General features: G+C 43.8%; 1 protein-coding gene across 2 annotated transcripts in view; it reads right to left on the bottom strand.

Moving 5' to 3' along the window:
• Positions 1 to 18,360, bottom strand: part of pde4d (phosphodiesterase 4D, cAMP-specific) — a 98,847-nt gene that overhangs the window by 51,079 nt on the left and 29,408 nt on the right. The window contains exon 1 of one of the 2 annotated variants that reach the window (XM_060054645.1): positions 17,175 to 17,871. The exons of the other annotated variant lie outside the window; for it this stretch is intronic. Within the exon in view, the coding sequence (XP_059910628.1) occupies positions 17,175 to 17,446 (272 nt within the window). The 5' untranslated portion in view covers positions 17,447 to 17,871. Of the gene's footprint in view, positions 1 to 17,174; positions 17,872 to 18,360 lie in introns of those variants that run through there. 2 annotated transcript variants of the gene reach the window in all.

Here is an 18,360-nt window from a genome sequence, read left to right as displayed (position 1 = left end):
TTAGTCTGTCATCGAACCAAACGGTTTTAGAAATGACCTGCTAATTGCTTCAGAATATTTCCATTGTCTCCTGTGTCTATTTAGACAGGACACTGCACACACAGGCTTCTCTCGCAAATGTGCATCTGCTCCCTCCCAACATACGCACAATATGAGCGGCCGACGCGGATGCGTTGGCTGCTCATAGGCAGGCAGACGTGTGTGCAAGACGGCTAAATCCTCTGTGTGTGTCAACCAAGACCTGCACTAACATAGCAGCAGGTAGTCAATCTGGTTTCTGCCGAACCACAGCGCTAAGCTTGGCTTAGACTGAATAATGAAGGACAGTTCACGCACAATTCTCCCTATTTCATGCCCGTAATTGGCCAGCGTTTGGATCAGCTCGAATCATGTGGTGTATTTGAAGAGGCTCTGGGAGTGTGTCTTAAGAGTACTGCAATTATCGCCTCTTTTCAGAGCTCCTTTGTTCGACAGGTTGGACCAGTATTTTATTTTCCTTTTGCCCTGAACTGACGGTGAGAAACTCAAACTCAAGGCAACATTTTAACTGGCTCCCGGGAATAACGAAGCCATCATTTTGTGGACCAACAAGACGGGTTACGTCGCGGCTTGAGTGTATGTTCAACGTGGAAGATCGGATCAGTGTGACTATCACTCCAACTCCACCACATGGTTGATTATTGTCTCATCATAAGGAAAACATAAAACAACATACGGGCAATCAAACACTGTTCCAATAGTTCTAAGGCGTAGCACACCACGACCTGCACAGCCGCTAGCCAGCATGGCGAGCAAACACTCCACTGGAAGTCTATCACGTCAACCGGGCCGTTTAACTCTGCCTCATGATCACTATGGTGGCAAGACGCCCAAGAAGGCATAACGATAATTAAAAGAAGCAGCTGATATAATTTCCCCCGCAGCGGTTCCTAAATGTTGCACACAGAGGCGCTTTCTCTGTCTTCCAGAAAAACCATCTAAATAAAGAGTGGATGTGCCGGGCGAAAAACTGACGCATTTGCCTTCAACCTTTTCCATTTCAATGCTTTCTGCCTCTTCCCCCTCCTGTCCGCTCCCTCCTCCGCTACTGCTCCTCTCTCTCTCTCTCTGGCTGCTGAGATAAGCTTTCTGTCCAATACCCAATTTTAAAGGGAGATTAAGCATTGCTGACTCTGGAATCAATCTTACACCCTCACAGCTACATGGGAACACACACAAACACGCAGACATAAACGCACACACACGCACGCACACACACACACACACACACACACACACACACACACACACACACACACACACACACACACACACACACACACACACACACACACACACACACACACACACACACACACACATTGCAGATTTTGTAGCTTTATAAAAAACAGAGCAATTAATTAAGAGGAGCTGGTTGTGAGATTTGCTTTGTCAAATATCAAGGCATGTTTATTTATGAAACAAGGACAGCCAGACAAACAAACACAAATAGATTGTAGAACCAGAGTCTGAGGCTGGTATTTCTTTTGCCTCTCCTCCTCTGCAGAGCCAGGCAGGTGTGACAGGTTCCGCAACAATGGATACCAGAACTGATAAGGTGTTAAATATGTGCAATATTTCTCTGTTTTGTTCTTCTTTTGATGACAGGAGGACCGTTAACACCAAAACCCCTGGCATGAAAACAGACTAGTACAGAGGAAGGAAACTAAGCTTAGCTTTACCAACCCTGTGCCCTACTACACTCTGCTCCTACGCCAGGGAAGGATCAAAACCAGCACGCCACCGTGCGCGGCAACAAAGGATTCCCCCCGCCGAGGGTTCACGTCCAGCTCCGTTGCCCGTTGCCACGGAAACCAGAGTACATGTTTTGTAAAGGACAATGGTGCGAATGCGTCTTTTCTTAGAAATCGATGAAGAACCCAAATGGGAAAGGGTCTACGGACTGCCACTCAATCACCAGGAAGGGCTCTCTCCGAGATCAAAGGGATGCGCAATATCAAACAGCCCGCCTTGTGAGGTTAGAGAAGGGGAAATAATGTGCGTTGTTTCTAGGGCCCGACCGATTTATCGGCCTGCCGATTTAATCGGCCGATTATAGCCTTTTTGAAAATAATCGGCATCGGCCAAAAAGACGCCGATTACAACCTTTTTTTTTTTTTTTTTATATATTTTTTTTTTATTTTATAAATGTTATTGCGATTAGTATCCTGCAGATTGCGCTCCTAATCGCCTTGCTAACTAACAACTTTAGCTGGAGTAAAAAAGAGGAGATTGAATTTTACCGTACAACATGAAAGCACGCTCGCTCAGGCAGCTGCGCGCTCACCTCACCAATGTACACAAGACGCGTTGTTTGAGCATGTTGTGCCTGTTTTTCTTTAGGTCCCAGGCCATGTTAATTTGTTATACTGTAGACTCTAACGGTGAGACCATACTGCTCAGCACGCACGTGTTAGTCACTGCTCACGAGCGCAGCACATTGGGAGTTATTTATTTATTTTACATTTTACATTACACTCATTTTTGACTGTAAATGTATTCTAAAACACTCAAAGATTTTGCATTCAATTCACATATTCGTCAAAAGTGTTTAAAGTATATTTAAGGTATCAAAAACTACGTTTTATGTTTTTTATTTTTTATTTTTTATTTTTTTAATCGGCCGATTAAATCGTAATCGTAGTTTTTCTCTGAAAATAATCGGCATCGGCACTCAAAAATCAATATCGGTCGGGCCCTAGTTGTTTCTTATGTAGATCCCTCTAAGAACTGTTGCCAGTTTGACATTTCAGTTTAAGCAATCATTATAATGTGGGTCGCACAGTTCAAAAGCATGCATACTGTCAAACAATGTGCATGCATCAAACATGACTTTTCGTCTTTTTAACTCTACTGTACTGACTGTATAGAAGTAAGGGGTATTGATGAATAGTATTCAGTTCCAGTATCAATGAGTTTGTAAATAAAAGAGAAAGAAATCTCAATAAGACATTTAAATATGTTAACATTTGATCTCACAATAACCCAAACCCCTAAATCCTTAGAATAAGAAAGAAATGTGAATGTATTCAGAACCACACAAATCTAGAAATGGCATGATCTAAGCATTGCAAGCGGGAAATTACCAGACAGAACAAGATGGACAAAAACCACATATATTAACAAAACCATCTTACAACACACCATCTTGGAATCCTTTTTCCCACATTTGGACTATATGTGGAAAAACCGTCAAGTGCTGGAATGTCTGGCGCATGAAAACAGTTAAATGAAATGGTATAGTCCCCGGAGCTCTGGCTGACGATAACCTAGAACAATAAACAATTTATCTGTAATGACACACTGCTATGGCTGGGCCCCACTAGCTGCAGCATCCATTTAATAGCTGACTTTCAATCCGCTTATCGTAGTCCCATAGGGGAATCTGTTCCCTTGTCAAGAGCAGCCATTTGCAGCCTGCATCAGTGTGTGTGTGTGTGTGTGTGTGTGTGTGTGTGTGTATGTGTGTTGTGCACATTCATAGCAAAAAATATTCAAATCAACATAAAAATAATGACAAATTTGAAAAATAATACCATGGTGGATAGTGACCCTGAAGCGCGAACAAACACACTGTCACAGCTACAGTGGCCACCTGCACTCGATGCCTGTCCCTGTGTAGGAATCCAATTAAGAAGCATTTTGCTGTCAAGGTAGAGGCTGAGGTTAACATTGAGACCGATCGTCTGGCTTGTGATTGATCTTATAGCATTAACATCACATGGATCTATGAAAGAAGTGCTTGGTGGGGGATGGAAAGGCAGTAGGTTATTTTGGATGGGTGAAAGAGAAGCGACACTAGGACAGCCTCTGCATTCTTTTATCTACTTCTCCTTCCTAAACCCATCATGCATGCTCTGTCCCTTTCCTCTTTTGGAGTGTCACCCTGTGTTACCAGGATCAGTGTGATACTTTTTGACAGGCGGGGAAGCAGTGAAATGTATCTGTAATCAGTGCATGAAATAATCCAGCCCCCCCTCCCAGGCCACCCAGAATCATTTTTAGCTGCAATAATAAACGGCCTAAAAATAGAAATGCAAAGCAATCGAAAAAATTAATACCAATACCCCTGCATAAAACAGATACACACACACACGCACGCACTCATGCACGCACGCACACTCAGGAAAATAATAGGTTCAATGAATAGACGTTCAGAATGGTCCGAGGTGCCATGGAAAAAGACCATTGCTACATATTGAAAGGAAGGAGAGCAGTGAAAGAGTGAAAGAGACTGAATAAACATCAGAAAGCATAATCGAATAAGCCAAAGTCAAACGCATTTCAGAACATAGCGTCTTAGCTGAAATCCCAAAATACTACAGTCAGAATTTTGCAGAAGTCTGAAGACTCTAAAATGTTGGTTCGATGAAAGTATAAATATTGTAATAACTCTCCTTTCCCCAGACACAAAATTGAGAAGAAAACTATCATGGTTTCGAATTCTGTGTACAGTTCATGTTTTTGAACCTTCCCTATAGCCCATGAACCTAATCAATGCTGGCTTGTCACAGTGGTCCGCAATTCAATTGGGAACTAATTCTCTCCGTGCCACTCCCAATGTACCCGCTGCCGTGTGGCTTGACATAAAATTACTCCACCAATCACAACGCTCTCTATTTCCACTCAACCCTGTTCCCAGTGCCATGACAGCCCCCCACAGCCCCCTCTTACTCCCGCTGTGCACCCTCATTGGTCGTTTGTCATTCCGGCCACCATCTTGGAGAAGCTGTGTCTCAATAGCCCCTGTCTTATTAACCATGCATGCATTGGTGCTTTATATCTACAGTAAATGGATGTATATAATCATAATGGATTAAATATATATACTTTTGTACTGTTCATATGATATCGATAGGTAGAACTTTTTTTGTTGTGATACTTGGTATCATTGAGCATAATCTATTTGGTCTGTCTCTTCTTTTGGATAATGTGGTCAAATCATGGAGCATTACAACTATGCAGTGTATTTGAAACGATTAAATGGAAAAATATTGAGTACGGCAGAGAAATGAAATCAACAAGATTGATTAGAACTCAACTTCTACCTTGACACAACATATACAATATCAACGTAAATAATCGACCACCCGTCTGAAACTTCCAAAATGCATTTCTTCTTATACTTCTACCGGGTATAAACTATACGTCACTCAAATCAGACACCCCTGTGCACAAATTTAAATTCTCTCTCTCTCTCTCTTTCGCTTCCCGTCCCTATTCTCACTCTCTCTCTGCCAGTCTGTAATGCGTCTTGCCCTTCCTTCCCTCGCCACCTCTCTACTGCTTCAGGAGGGATGTGGTGCAAACCAATTAGCTCTCACACAAAGAGCACGCTGCTCAATCTGTCCTGGGTCTTTCATTACTCCATGCAGCCCCGATTGAATCCTGCGATTGGAGCCGATGGCCCCGGTGACCAGATCAGCGGCAGAGGACACACATAATAAGAATGAGACTCAAACAAGATGACACAGATGTGCAACAAAGGAGACGGACAATCTCAGGCTACACACACACACACACACACACACACACACACAAACACACACACACAAATAAACACCCCACAGCCAATAATGGACATGTACAAAGAAAAAACGCAACAACAGCGGAATATATTTGAACTGTCTATATTTGCACATGCAAGCTCATCCAGGGTTGTGCACAAACACACACACACACACACACAACTAGACACAAGATGAAAACACAGCGTCATAAAGCGGCGGATATTGGAAGCAGCAGTAAAATATGATCAAGGGATGACATCAATAGCCACAGGGACGGCTTTCGCTACGCGGGCGGCAGCTGCATACTAATTGGGCTATTGCCTCATTAAAAATCATAACACAACCGTCATCTGTTTCCAAAAACCACCCAGCCACGCCCAACCCCACGCACTCACAAACCTGCACACACCCAAGCACACACACAGTCCCACGCAAACACACACACACACACACACACACACACACACACACACACACAGACACACACACATTTTTGAGTGAAGTCCTTGAGCAATGGATGCTTGTCATTCGCTGTGCTCTGCTTCACTGAGCTCTGAAACCACAAGTGTGCGTTGGGTGTAGGCTGAGGTGATGGAGCCGGACCGGACGAGATGATGGGGTCTCACAGAGAGCTCCTGATCCTAAGTATGAGAGCATGGTCTGCAAACAACAGATAAGAAAATGGACGGGGGAGGTGGGGGCGGCAGGTAGAGCGACGCTCAGTCCGGGGAGATGGATAGAAGGGAAGGATGGTGTGGAAAATGGATGCAAATGAAAGCTTCACCCGTGGGCTGATCGGGGTGAGATGAAAGGAAATGAGCAATAGGATATTATATAACTATTATAATACCTTTGTAGTGTGCATATTTCCACGTTTATGTCTGAGATCATAGGCATTAGTCATTCATTGTGTGGGGACGAGGTTTGTATTTTGGTATGTTTGATGAAAGGAACATATTGGTTCGAACGAGCAGTGAGGAGACAAACAATGTCACTGATTGCCTCAAACGTTTAACTGATACATGATACACACGCTTCCAAACTGCATGGTTGTTGTAACACACCCTCATTTGAATCATTTGAGTTGGGAAAAAGAAGAGCAAAAAACCAATTAGAAAATACCATTAGAGGTTATGCTTCTTCCTGTTATCACAAAGTGAAGGGATGAAAACCTAAATGGAATAGTTCCCAGCTGGGAGAATATTTGGCATTCAAATGATTTGAAAGTGTTATACTTGGCATTGTTCTTTAATGAGCTCAGTGTACCAATGATAATCAACCATGACCAATGGATTCAGACTGACTGGTGCACCGCAAAGGAGGCTCACCTCAAGCTAATAAGACTCTCTGAAAGGAGAATGGACGCTTTAGGGCCCATTTTCTCTTATCTCCCTCTCTCGCTGCATGTCCTCCCAGCCCCCTCTGCTCCTCCGTCCCTGACCCCTCCTTCTTATTTATTTTCATCTTATTTCCTCCACGGTGGTGAGAGTGTGAAGCGGTCCAAGTGGGAGGTGGGAATGTGTCTACATTTAGCTCGAGACATTCGTTAGCTTCCGCAGTGGACTGGTTTGGTGTACTGTTAAAAGCCTGTTGCCAGTCGTTGCCGCTTTACGCACAGATCCTCTACCCGTCCACGCAGAATATCCCCTTGCTCTGACTCTGGTTAATCCCCTCTCCGCCATGGAGGTGCTGAGGCAGAACCATGCTCCCTTTTGGTTCCAAAAGTGAGCACTTTTGGAACCATTTAATTCTCCTAGCACTGGTCGGGAGCTCATCACTGCATTCATCCAATCAGAGTTGTGATGCTGCAGAATCGAAATAAGCTATTGTATCGATGAGTAAGCAGGAGTAGGGGATAATGAACCCCTATGCTATTTATAGCGACGGACTCAGAAGGGAGTCAGAGTGCTTCGGAGAAGGAACACGTGCATCGTGAATGAGAAGCACAGTTGACAAACTTTGGGTGTCCCAGATGGTGCCTTGCAGGCATTTGTGAATGTCTACCCAAGCTTCACTTGGTGACGCAATTGTTCATCTGTAAACATTTAGCCAGGACTAGGGATTTCACCTATCAGGCCCACTTATCAATGGATAACGTTTGAAACAACAGCGGAAATAAACACAGCTAAGATTAATTTGACCCAATAAGACTCCTATTCAACATAGTTTGTATTTGTAGGCCACTGCTTTCGGGTCGAATTAGCACTTTGTTATTACAAATAAACAACTACAAGTAAATCATCTCACATTAATTGGGCTTCCAATGTTTCTATGGACAATCCTTGTTGCATGAATGTAATAAAAACATTGAAAGACCCAGTTTCAGGTGGAATGGAGCTTTCCGTTACTTTCAGTTTCAGTGAAGTCTAAAGAAAGAGACACCATTGGGAAGCCCGTGGTTTCAGCTGTGGCCCTCCCTATCCCTATTCTCTGCGGTTGGATCATAATTCAGTTACCTTGGCGAACACGCAACACACACACCCAGACTGCTCTGGACTCTGTGAACATTAGGTTTTGCATAATGGTCTCTCCATCTAAAGCATGGCTGGTTTACATCAGTTGACAGACAGATGTAATAACCAAACAGCATTTCTCGTTAGTGGAATGGAATGGAAGGGAACAAGGAAGTAATTAAGATCTAATAAGAAATAATCGTTGTTGCAGAATTGTTATACCAGCTCCAACTAGTGAAATGTAATCTACGAGCCTCAGTATTTTGGCAGATTCTTGGAGAAATGCCTTGGAAATCGGTTTTACACAATAGGTGTCATTACATTTTAGTTACATGGATCAGATCCAGGAACTCTGGATTTGTTCCATGTCTGTCATAGCAGTGATTGCTGCTTTGAGTTTACAATAGTAGCAATCACAGGGACTTCAAGAGACACACATATGGACATCCATGAATAGTCCGATGACAGTTCAATTACTACACTTGAGAGTGATTTAGTTGGTTGTACAGGGAAGAGGGACCCTCTGAACAGGGTTGAAATCCACAGAAGCAGAAAGACTTTATTGATCTGCTACGAGTCACGAACCAGCTGCGAATGTTTTTTAAAATGTCAGGCACGTTAGAAATTGCTTAAAGGCCATCTACGGCATGCACAGTTATACAGATTGATCCATCTAAAAGCGACAAGATTGGGATGAGGAAAGCAGAGAAACACGTTCAATTGGTTGAAAACCTCGATCTCCATAAGCGCCGGCCATGCTCAGAGAAGTATTGATTATATTGGCCATGAATGCAACCACGCCCTGACAAACATGGCCGCACGTTACACTGGAAAACCTTTGTCACAAGGATCATTCTTAAATTAAACAAACAAACCTGACCTACATTAAGTAAGCCGCAGGCATGTCACAAGAAGCGGGAAGCGTTTTTTTTCCTCTAATGCTATTTTTAGAATCTTAAATGACTGTAGCAACATAGCACCCCAGGTAACAATCTGGGTATGGTCTTGTTGCTACCTATCCATAAAGCTCTGCTATTGTCTTGGCAACGTAATGCGGTTTACATCGTAGAGGTGCTAATGAAGAAAGTAAATATGTTGCGTGACAGTTAAAGAGAAAAATCGGATTATGCCCATGTCAAAGTAATCCTTGTTGTCATTCAGGTGTGCTCTATTTTTTCATATCAGTCGATTGGATTACAGCAGTCATTCCAGGAGAACTCATACCTCGGCTCGGAAGTGAATATAAAGCTATCTGTGTTATAGCTCCAACATACAAGTCTCTCTCTCCCTCTCCCTCTCCCTCTCTCTCTATCACACAGTTATAACACACTAAATTGTGTTCTATTCATCCTAACACTGGATCAGACACAAGCTTGAAATGCAAAGTCAATGCTGAGTCATATTGCAGAAGATATATCTCTGAAAGGATGATACAAGGATACGTTGTGTCTAAGTGTGTGTGTGTGTGTGTGTGTGTGTGTGTGTGTGTGTGTGTGTGTGTGTGTATGCCTGATCGGATTGATTTAGTGGTCATTTGCCTGCTTTGGGAGACTGCGATGTAGTGCTCCATCAGCAGCAGTGATACTACAAAGCTTTCCTAACTCCAAATAACTGTGCTGGTTAATATTGCATGGAGCGGAGCATTTGAAATGGTAACTTCAGCAAAACCGGAACCTGAAAAATGACACTGAAAGGCAATTTCCAAGAACGACTAAACATGGCTTTGCCTTCAAATCAGAACTAATGGTCCCTAAGATGCCAGATATCATTGACTGGATGTTTACAGGATACAAATGGCATGAATTATTTAAGAATGGTTTGCTTTCAACATTAATTACCAAGACAAATCCTGGTTAGCTTCAATTTGGTAATAAGCAGAGTACTATTTTTTTTTGTCAGGCAACTGATTCAATACAAAACATTCAATGCACATCTGCCAAAACAATGTCCGCTTCAAGACTTTGCTTGGTGTAGGCAAGGTGAAATGACAGACAGCTCTCATCTTACTTGAGTTACGTGACATCCAAGTCAAAGAGGTCCTTAACGTGGACGGAACAAACTTTACGATGTGATGCAATCCCTTCTGCAAGGATTTGATGGTGCAAACATGATGAAAGCAGCAACTAGGCAGCTGTGTGTTACCATTTGAAGGAGACTATGGAAAGTAACTTGCAAGGTGAGACATTCCCAATGTCTTTAAAGGCAGGAAGCTCTGGTCCCGAGGCTATCACTGCTACTCATTTTGGACATGAGCCCAGATCGCTGTCAGCAAGGGTTTTCTAAACTCCAATCTTCACCAGCTGGCCTATTGACCCCCCCATGACCCTCATTAACACCATATTTGATCAACAAACAACAAACTATATATCCTCCATTAGATACTACTATATTAAAACCATAAGCAGGGATTGTGTACGGATAATTATATATGTTCAGCTGAGGACGGATTACGCCACGCAACTTCACCTGTGCTTTAACATTAATACTCATTCAAAATTAATACTATGAAATTAATTTGTTTGAAATTAAATGCCTTCATGATATACTTAACCTGTTGATATGGCTGTTATTCTGAATGTAATACCACCACAATACCAGAACAAAACTACAGTATGATTTAAGACATTATTGTATGTTTACTTCCATTTCATCTTTTTAAAGAGATGGACATAACGAATCATCAGCTTTTTGAGTTGATTTTGACCCCCATTGAATGCTGCTGGCCACGAGAATATGCAGCCATCATTTTCAAGCATGTTGGTTAAAAATCAAGCTTCTTCGTCAACCAAATGCTTTGTCATGCACATGTAATGCCATTATTACAGATTTAGGCAAAATGTAAAGGCACACAAGGCTTTCATTGTCATCAGGGAATACATTAAGACTATATATTTTTTGTAGTGCAATACAATATGCAAACCGTCAAGCATGAAGTAGCACATTATGCTTGCAATTAGAAACAAGGGAAAACTAAAGAGGATGAAAATCCATTCACATTTCTTCTTTTCCGCCTCATTGGGGAAATAAAGTAAGTCAGACAATATATGGATAGACATGTCTGGCTTTGAAAATACATTTGCAAACTGCACAAACATTTCACTGCAAAAATACAATGATGAATGATTATGTCTTGAATGGGACGCACAAAAAAATATGATGAATTAATCTCAATGGCGATTCTAATTACTCCATGAGAGATCCCTGATTAACCAATTAAAAATCGGAGAACACGACGAGACTCTATGAGGAACCAATGAGCCTCTCTGAGAAATCTATGCTACTTATATAAGAAGCTCCTTCAATTATAGGAGAGTTGCAGAAATACAACAGCCATTAGTGTAACAAGCCTGACAGTCATAACCTCTGTACTTGATGTCTGAGAGAGAGAGAGCGAGAGAGAGCGAGAGCGAGAGAGAGAGAGAGAGAGAGAGAGATCCAGACCGAAAAACAGAGAGAGAGAGAGCGATAGATAGCGACAGAGAAAACGAGACAGAGCTAGAGATAGAGACAAAAAGAGACAGAGAACAAGATAGAGAGAGAGAAAGAGTAAGAACGAGACAGAGAGAGTGAGAACGAGACAGAGAGAGAGAGTGAGAACGAGACAGGGAGAGATAGAAGTGGCAGAATGCGATGATATAACAGGGACAAGAGCTACAGTTAGATACCAGGAGGGCTTTTCCTCCCACGTCAACACTCTCTACAGGCCACCTCTTGCCCTAATCCGATCCCGTTGTTTTTTTTGCCAACCTCCCCTGTCCCGGCTGATCTAGAGCTGTTTATGTTGTCATCGGTTGATTTAGTGCCGGGTTTGAATGCATTCTTTGACTTGTTTCCCATATAACCTGCCAGGCATTGATCTTTAGCCATACTGTATAGCTATAGGTTTAATTAAAATAACTATAATGTTTTTTCCCCCTTTGGTTGATATAGCGTTTCAGTACAACGCATATATCATCACAATGGATTTGGTGCTCATCACGTATTTATTGATCAAGTTACAGTTTATTAAACAGTTGGTATGGCATCTTCCCTTCCCAACCCACTCCACTAATCAGCAGTCAGTGCATTCAGAGCTAATCGATTAATCGTTTGTGTGTAAATCTCCATCCATCCATGAATCAAATCTTCATCTAACTGATTTTGTAATTCACCATCCACCCACACAACTAATGAAAGCCAATCCACCATTTGTGTATTCATCATCCACCGTTCGTTCGTTCCTCCATATCCCCCCTCCGTCCCGTTGATCCACCGATCCATTCACCGATTGATTTGGCATCCATCTTCCCCCTCCACCCACATGCTAGCATTGAGGATCTCCATCCATCCGCGTGCCACACTCCCTCCCATCCCTCCAGAGCCAGCTCTGCAGCATGACATCAACACGGCCAGAAGCCAGGCCTTGTGTGAGAAAAAATCAGCATGAGCACACATGAACCACCTGCTCTGCTTCAGCAAATTCTTGCCTGCTAACAAAGAGACCCTGCGCCGCTACATGCTATGCCAGCCGCTGTTACCCTGACACACCAAACAGTAAGGAATCAGATTGATTTGAGGTCACCCGGGAGGGAGTGGAGGGTCATTTTTATGAGTCCGAGAGGGACAACAAGTGTTCGTATTTTAACGTTCTTTCAACGTGGCAGAGACATAAAAGCACGCCTTGTGGAAATGTTAAATAAAATGTTACACAAATCCACCCATTATTTAGCCCACACAGCTGCATCACCACACACCCTCATAAAATGATGTGTGCGTGTGTTTGTGTGTGTGCGCAACACGTTTACTCACTATTATTAAATATCAATAGCAATATTCACTGTTTAGTCAGGGTTCCTAGTAAAACAAAGAAATATTCTTCTCACTCAACAGATGGTAAACGTTACAATTTGTCTTTTTGGATTTTACAGAATGATTTTTTCCATTTCATCAGAAAAATCGAACCTGATAATTCAACGTGATATAAATGTATGGACGAAGGTTGCTTTTCTTATTGCAGCATAATGACCAGTCCACTCCAGCTCTCTGAAGCCAATTACCCCATTTTCACCCCTTCACAATTAGCATACAATTAGCGTGTCCACGACAACACAATGCATCAACAACAACCGGCTGTTGGGGTAAGACACCCGTGCTCCGGGATCAAACCAGTCGCCCCCCCTGGAGAGTTGCCAGACAATCTGCTGCCGCCGCCATTGATGTAGATTGTAGACCCATTGATGTCTACTGAGGGCCAGGCGTTAGCCGGAGCCGGAGCTGTCTACTGCGTCCCGACTGGGAGTCCGCCGGTCGCAACAGTGCGAGTGCTACATTAGAGCCAATAGCTCTGTGGAGGAGGATTGTCTTGTTAATCAAGTGTTGAGTACAGCCACTGGGGGCGGCCCGCTCGTGCGTGTGCGTGTGTGTGTGCGTGTGTGTGTGCGTGTGTGTGTGCGTGTGTGTGTCATTAAATTTACAGCACGGCAGCTTTGCGTGCCTCCCTGCAGCAGCCAAACAATAAGAAGGCGATTGGAGTACATTAAGATGGCATTCATCGCAATACACTTTCACCTCGTTCTCAGAGAGGGAAAGAGTAAAAACACACACCCACATGGGTACAAACATACACACACACACACACACACACGCACAGACAGATCCACAAAAACACGCAGCCCACACGCAAACACATAACTACTCATCTCCAAAAATAGTTTTAGTGGGACAGATTTCAGGACACTGCGGGGGTAAAGTATCGCTTCATTATACTCTGCTTCCTCACACATTTACACACACACACACACACAAACACAAAGACACACACACACGCTTTATAAACGTATCTGTCCCTGTGTGTGAAAGTTGAGTATTTAATAATCACAAAGTATGCTTTGTATGGGCATACTCTTCGAAACAAGACATTTGTGTTCCTGTCCTTAGTCAAGGCATTTAACAGGAAGACCATGGTCCGATATTAGCGTCCCAGACTAAATTGAGTACACAAGGACAGCAACACAGCATCACTTGTGCAAACTATTAGTGCTGCTCTGGTAACAGAGTTATATTAAATTGGTAAATTGCAGAGATATGGACTTGAGTTAGCGACATGGACTCAAGTCGCACCCAAAGTGACCTGAGACTTAACATTAGACACTTCCTTAAAAGACTCGAGACTTGATTTGAGACACTTCCTTAAAAGACTTGAGACTCGACTTGAGACCCTCCCTCAAAAAAGCTGAGACTTGACTATAGACCCTTCCTCAAAAGAGTTTTGACTTGGGACCCTTTCTCAAAAGACTTGTGTTGAGTTTTTTTATGTGTCTTCCCATTAAGAAAATGTCTGACGAGATGGTTGTCATTCCCTCCCTCATTATCATGTGCAGCTTTATGCCCTTGGTGTTCATTCTACACATATCATCTCTCACCAGTTATAAGGCATTATTATGTAATAAATATACACACACACACACATACACAATATAATAATGACAATATAACTGTAATAGAAATATAACTCATTATCTATCCAAAGCTTAGCAACCAAAGCCTTGGCTTTCCGGTAGAGAACAAGAACACTGTAGCTGTCCTTCTCTCTGCCTGCGCATATGGATGGGGGCAGAAAGTATCATAGCAGGCAAATTATATTCTGAGGTTAATACCAACTTTTTATACAATCAATCGTGACTTGTGAGTTGCCTTAAACTTGCAAATAATTTCTTGTGAGCATCTCTGATTCATTGAAATATCATATCAGCAATATAAATATTAACTTGGACTATGGTTTCTTTTCTTATCCTTTTAGTGTTGCGTTAATACCGTACCTTTCCCTCCTATCCTTTAGAGACATGTTGAAGTGAAGGCTGTTTGATTAGTGGATGTCAGCAAGGCGAGAATGAACACATGGGGATCCACAGATGGATGTTAATGCAGGACTAGGGCAGCGGTTATGCTCGACGTCTTGTCAGCCACTTTAGGAGCGTGATGATTGATGCTGCTTGGCAGATGACTGACATCAGAACTACTTGATCTTTCAGCACGGTTGTTAAGATGATGAGGGTTTGTGATTGACTGCCGTTAATCTAAAAGGTGAAATTTTTAACATGCAAGCCCTGGACAGATTTGAAAAGGCTAAATGCAAGTTCATAGGACCAATTAATGCAAAGCAAAAGCAGAAGAACATATGCTACGTTTGCATTCTGCAATCAGATTGTGGGAGTCTTACCCTAATGTTCCGGGATCCGGGGGAGATTACGAAGGCAATGTAACTGACCACCAATCAAAACCAAAGGAATGCCACTTGAGTCCTGAGATCCACTCTGAAGTTTTTCTTCAACCATGTTGATAAAAGCAAATATATATATTTGCTGTCGAGTGACAGACTGGAGGAAAATATGGAGGGAATTTGGTAGGGATTAGTGGGCGGGTGTGTAGGCATGGCAACCAGGGAAATAAGGATGAGGAAATATGTTTTGGCAAAGGGACTACACACACTACATGAAGCAGTGTGTGTGTGTGTGTGTGTGTGTGTGTGTGTGTGTGTGTGTGTGTGTGTGTGTGTGTGTGTGTGTGTGTGTGTGTGTGTGTGTGTGTGTGTGTTAGTGTGTTAGTGTGTTAGTGTGTATGTGTGTTTTAGGGATGTTAACCACTTACATCCAATAACCTGTTTTTTTATCGTTGCTCATGTAAAAATATATTTATTAAAAATACATAAATATAAGTATTTATAATTCCTTACATTCGCTCTCTACATAGTACTACTTTGTCAAAACTGATAGACCGGCAAAACTAGCCTGTTGACCTCCTACAAGCTAAATGTAAACAAGTGCTTCCATGGCTGATATGATTAGCTGGCTGTAAATAAAAGCCTTTGGTTAATTTGATAATGCTAGCAATTTTGATCTATTACTTACTCAAATAGTTCAGTCGTTTTCTTTATTAAACGTTTATTTCTTTATCTATTTTCTATTAGGTTCCAAAACGCAAGATATCCTCTGTGAACCGTCTATTCAAATAAACTTTGACCGAAATCTGTTCGGCTATTTGGACCAGCCCTACATTCCAATAAAATATATTATTATTTTTACAGATGAATGACTTTAATTACTCTTTACAGTACAAAGATGGGGAAATTGGCTTCACAATTGATGGTGACAATTGACCGTGTGTGCTTTGAAGGGGGGGGGGGGGGGGGGAGTAAATAGTCAAGGAGGGAAGGGATTTGGTGAGAGTAGGAAGATGGATGCGGCAGGGATGTGGGGATTAGGTGAGCGAAGGAGGGAGGAAAGGGGGGATGGGGGAGCAGCGTGGGTGTGTGCCAGTGAGCTGGGATGGATGGCCAGGAATAGAAGACTAATTAATAGGCAAAAACTGCAGGCAGGCAGGAGTTGACTGGGAACAACAGCAGGAGAGAAGGAGACGAGGGGAGAGCAGTCCGTGCAATCTGATCTTCATTTATAAGCCTGTGCAGAAGCACATACCGACACAAGCAGAAACAAAGGGGAAGAGCAACAAGGTCGGGGAAGCCTGAAATGTCATCCCGTGTCCACCAGGGGATTGTATGTGAAAACCCTAGAAAATGAGATTTAGCCCGCACGCACACAGACACACTTAAGCCATTTTACTAGAGCATTCAGAGTGAATAGCAAACAGAAGCCGTTTAATCAGTCTGAAAGCTCATCACGCCACCTCGTCTCCGGGCAAACAAACTATGGTCCACGCACACAATCCGAGCTGACCTTGAAAGCTTGCCTTTAGTGCAGCACAAAATTCAAGTATAAACTCTTCTGAGCAGATGCCAATGCACACATACAAAAACAGGTACCCCAGCCCAGGTATACACACTTGCATGTTCATGCACGAAAAAAGCACACACGCCGAAAAAAACGTACACACACACTTGGATGTACACACAAAAATGCACACACGTGCAAAGGACAGAAATCGCACAAGGACAGAAATCGCAGTTAGACACACACACATACACACACACACAGATTGTGAATCCACACAACCTCCACACACACACACAGATTGTGAATTAATTTAGCACACACAACCTACACACACACAGATTGTGAAAAAACCCAACTATTAACATTTCAACCCCGCTTTATCTGGTTATTGATCGCCTCTCTGTAGGCGTTATTCTGCTGCACCCCAGGGTGGGGGTAGGTTGGGGGGGGGGGGGGAGTCTCACCATGTGTGCGCCACGGTGAAGCGCCGCTGCTTGTGGGTGTTGTTGTTGTTGAGGAGCATGCGTCGCAGCAGACGCGGCGAGTTGCGCGGCGAGAGGCGCGGGGAGATGGAGGACGGCGAGCGCCGGTGGCCACGGGGCCTGTCGGGCTGCAGCAGGTTCTCCCGCAGGATCTTCACCAGGTCCTCGTTCAGGCCCGCGTGCTTCGGCATGGGCGGCACCGCCAGCGTGTCCTGCTGGGCCAGCGCCACCCCCACGCCGGCCGGCTGGGCCATGGCTGCGACCCGGAGGCAACGAAGACCTTAAGAGCACCAGGGGACGGCCACCATAAAAACAATAAAAACTCCCGCTGCACTAGAAGTCGGATGGGACCGCCCCAAAAATAATTAAGGATTCAAGTTTTTTCCGCGGTAATTGTAATCTTTATAGGTCCAAAAAAACACGAACAAATGGTCCCACCTGGATTAGAAACCAGAGGATGCTTCGAAAAATCCCATTCTCTGCCTTCCGACTCCTTGCCTTTCCCACCCGGAGGCGGACGGAAGCCCTCAGGAATGATGTGAATGCTGCTGTGGCTGCGGCCGCTGTGGAGGTGGAGGCAGGCTGACAGGTGGACCGAGGCACAGCGCTCCGGCTTGCAGCACACAGAGGAGGAAAAATAGCAAAAAGGGGAATTCCTTCCAACGCAGTCCTTCTCTTTCCCCAGCACTCAAACCCCCACCCCCCCCCCTGCCAGGCCACTGTGGTCCAGCCCTGCAGGAGACCTTTACACTGAACTAATCCACCGGAGTCCCGGTGGAAGATAATGAGAATAGTACTGATGATAATAGGACAAGGGATAAAGGCTCGGGTGCAGGGACGCAGAAGATCCCCCCCCCCCCTCCCCAAAAGTCAGACCGGCTTGCCGTCACGATGCGCCCGGGTCGCTTCCCATTCAGTCCTAGCACTCTGGCTCTGACTGCCGTTCCATGCACACTCACAGACTGATTGCTGACTGCAGTTAGTTTCCCAGCTACAGATCCTTTAGAGCACCACGGAGAGCAGCACGGGAGAGAGAGAGAGAGAGAGAGAGAGAGAGAGAGAGAGAGAGAGAGAGAGAGAGAGAGAGAGAGAGAGAAATAGAGACACAGAAAGAGAGCGAGAGAGAGAGAGCGAGAGCACGCCTGCCTCTGTGTGTGTTTGTGAGTGT

Source organism: Gadus macrocephalus, chromosome 6 (assembly GCF_031168955.1).
Source record: "Gadus macrocephalus chromosome 6, ASM3116895v1".
In the NCBI taxonomy this organism is placed as follows: domain Eukaryota; kingdom Metazoa; phylum Chordata; class Actinopteri; order Gadiformes; family Gadidae; genus Gadus; species Gadus macrocephalus.
This window is presented reverse-complemented; position numbering and strand designations above follow the sequence as displayed.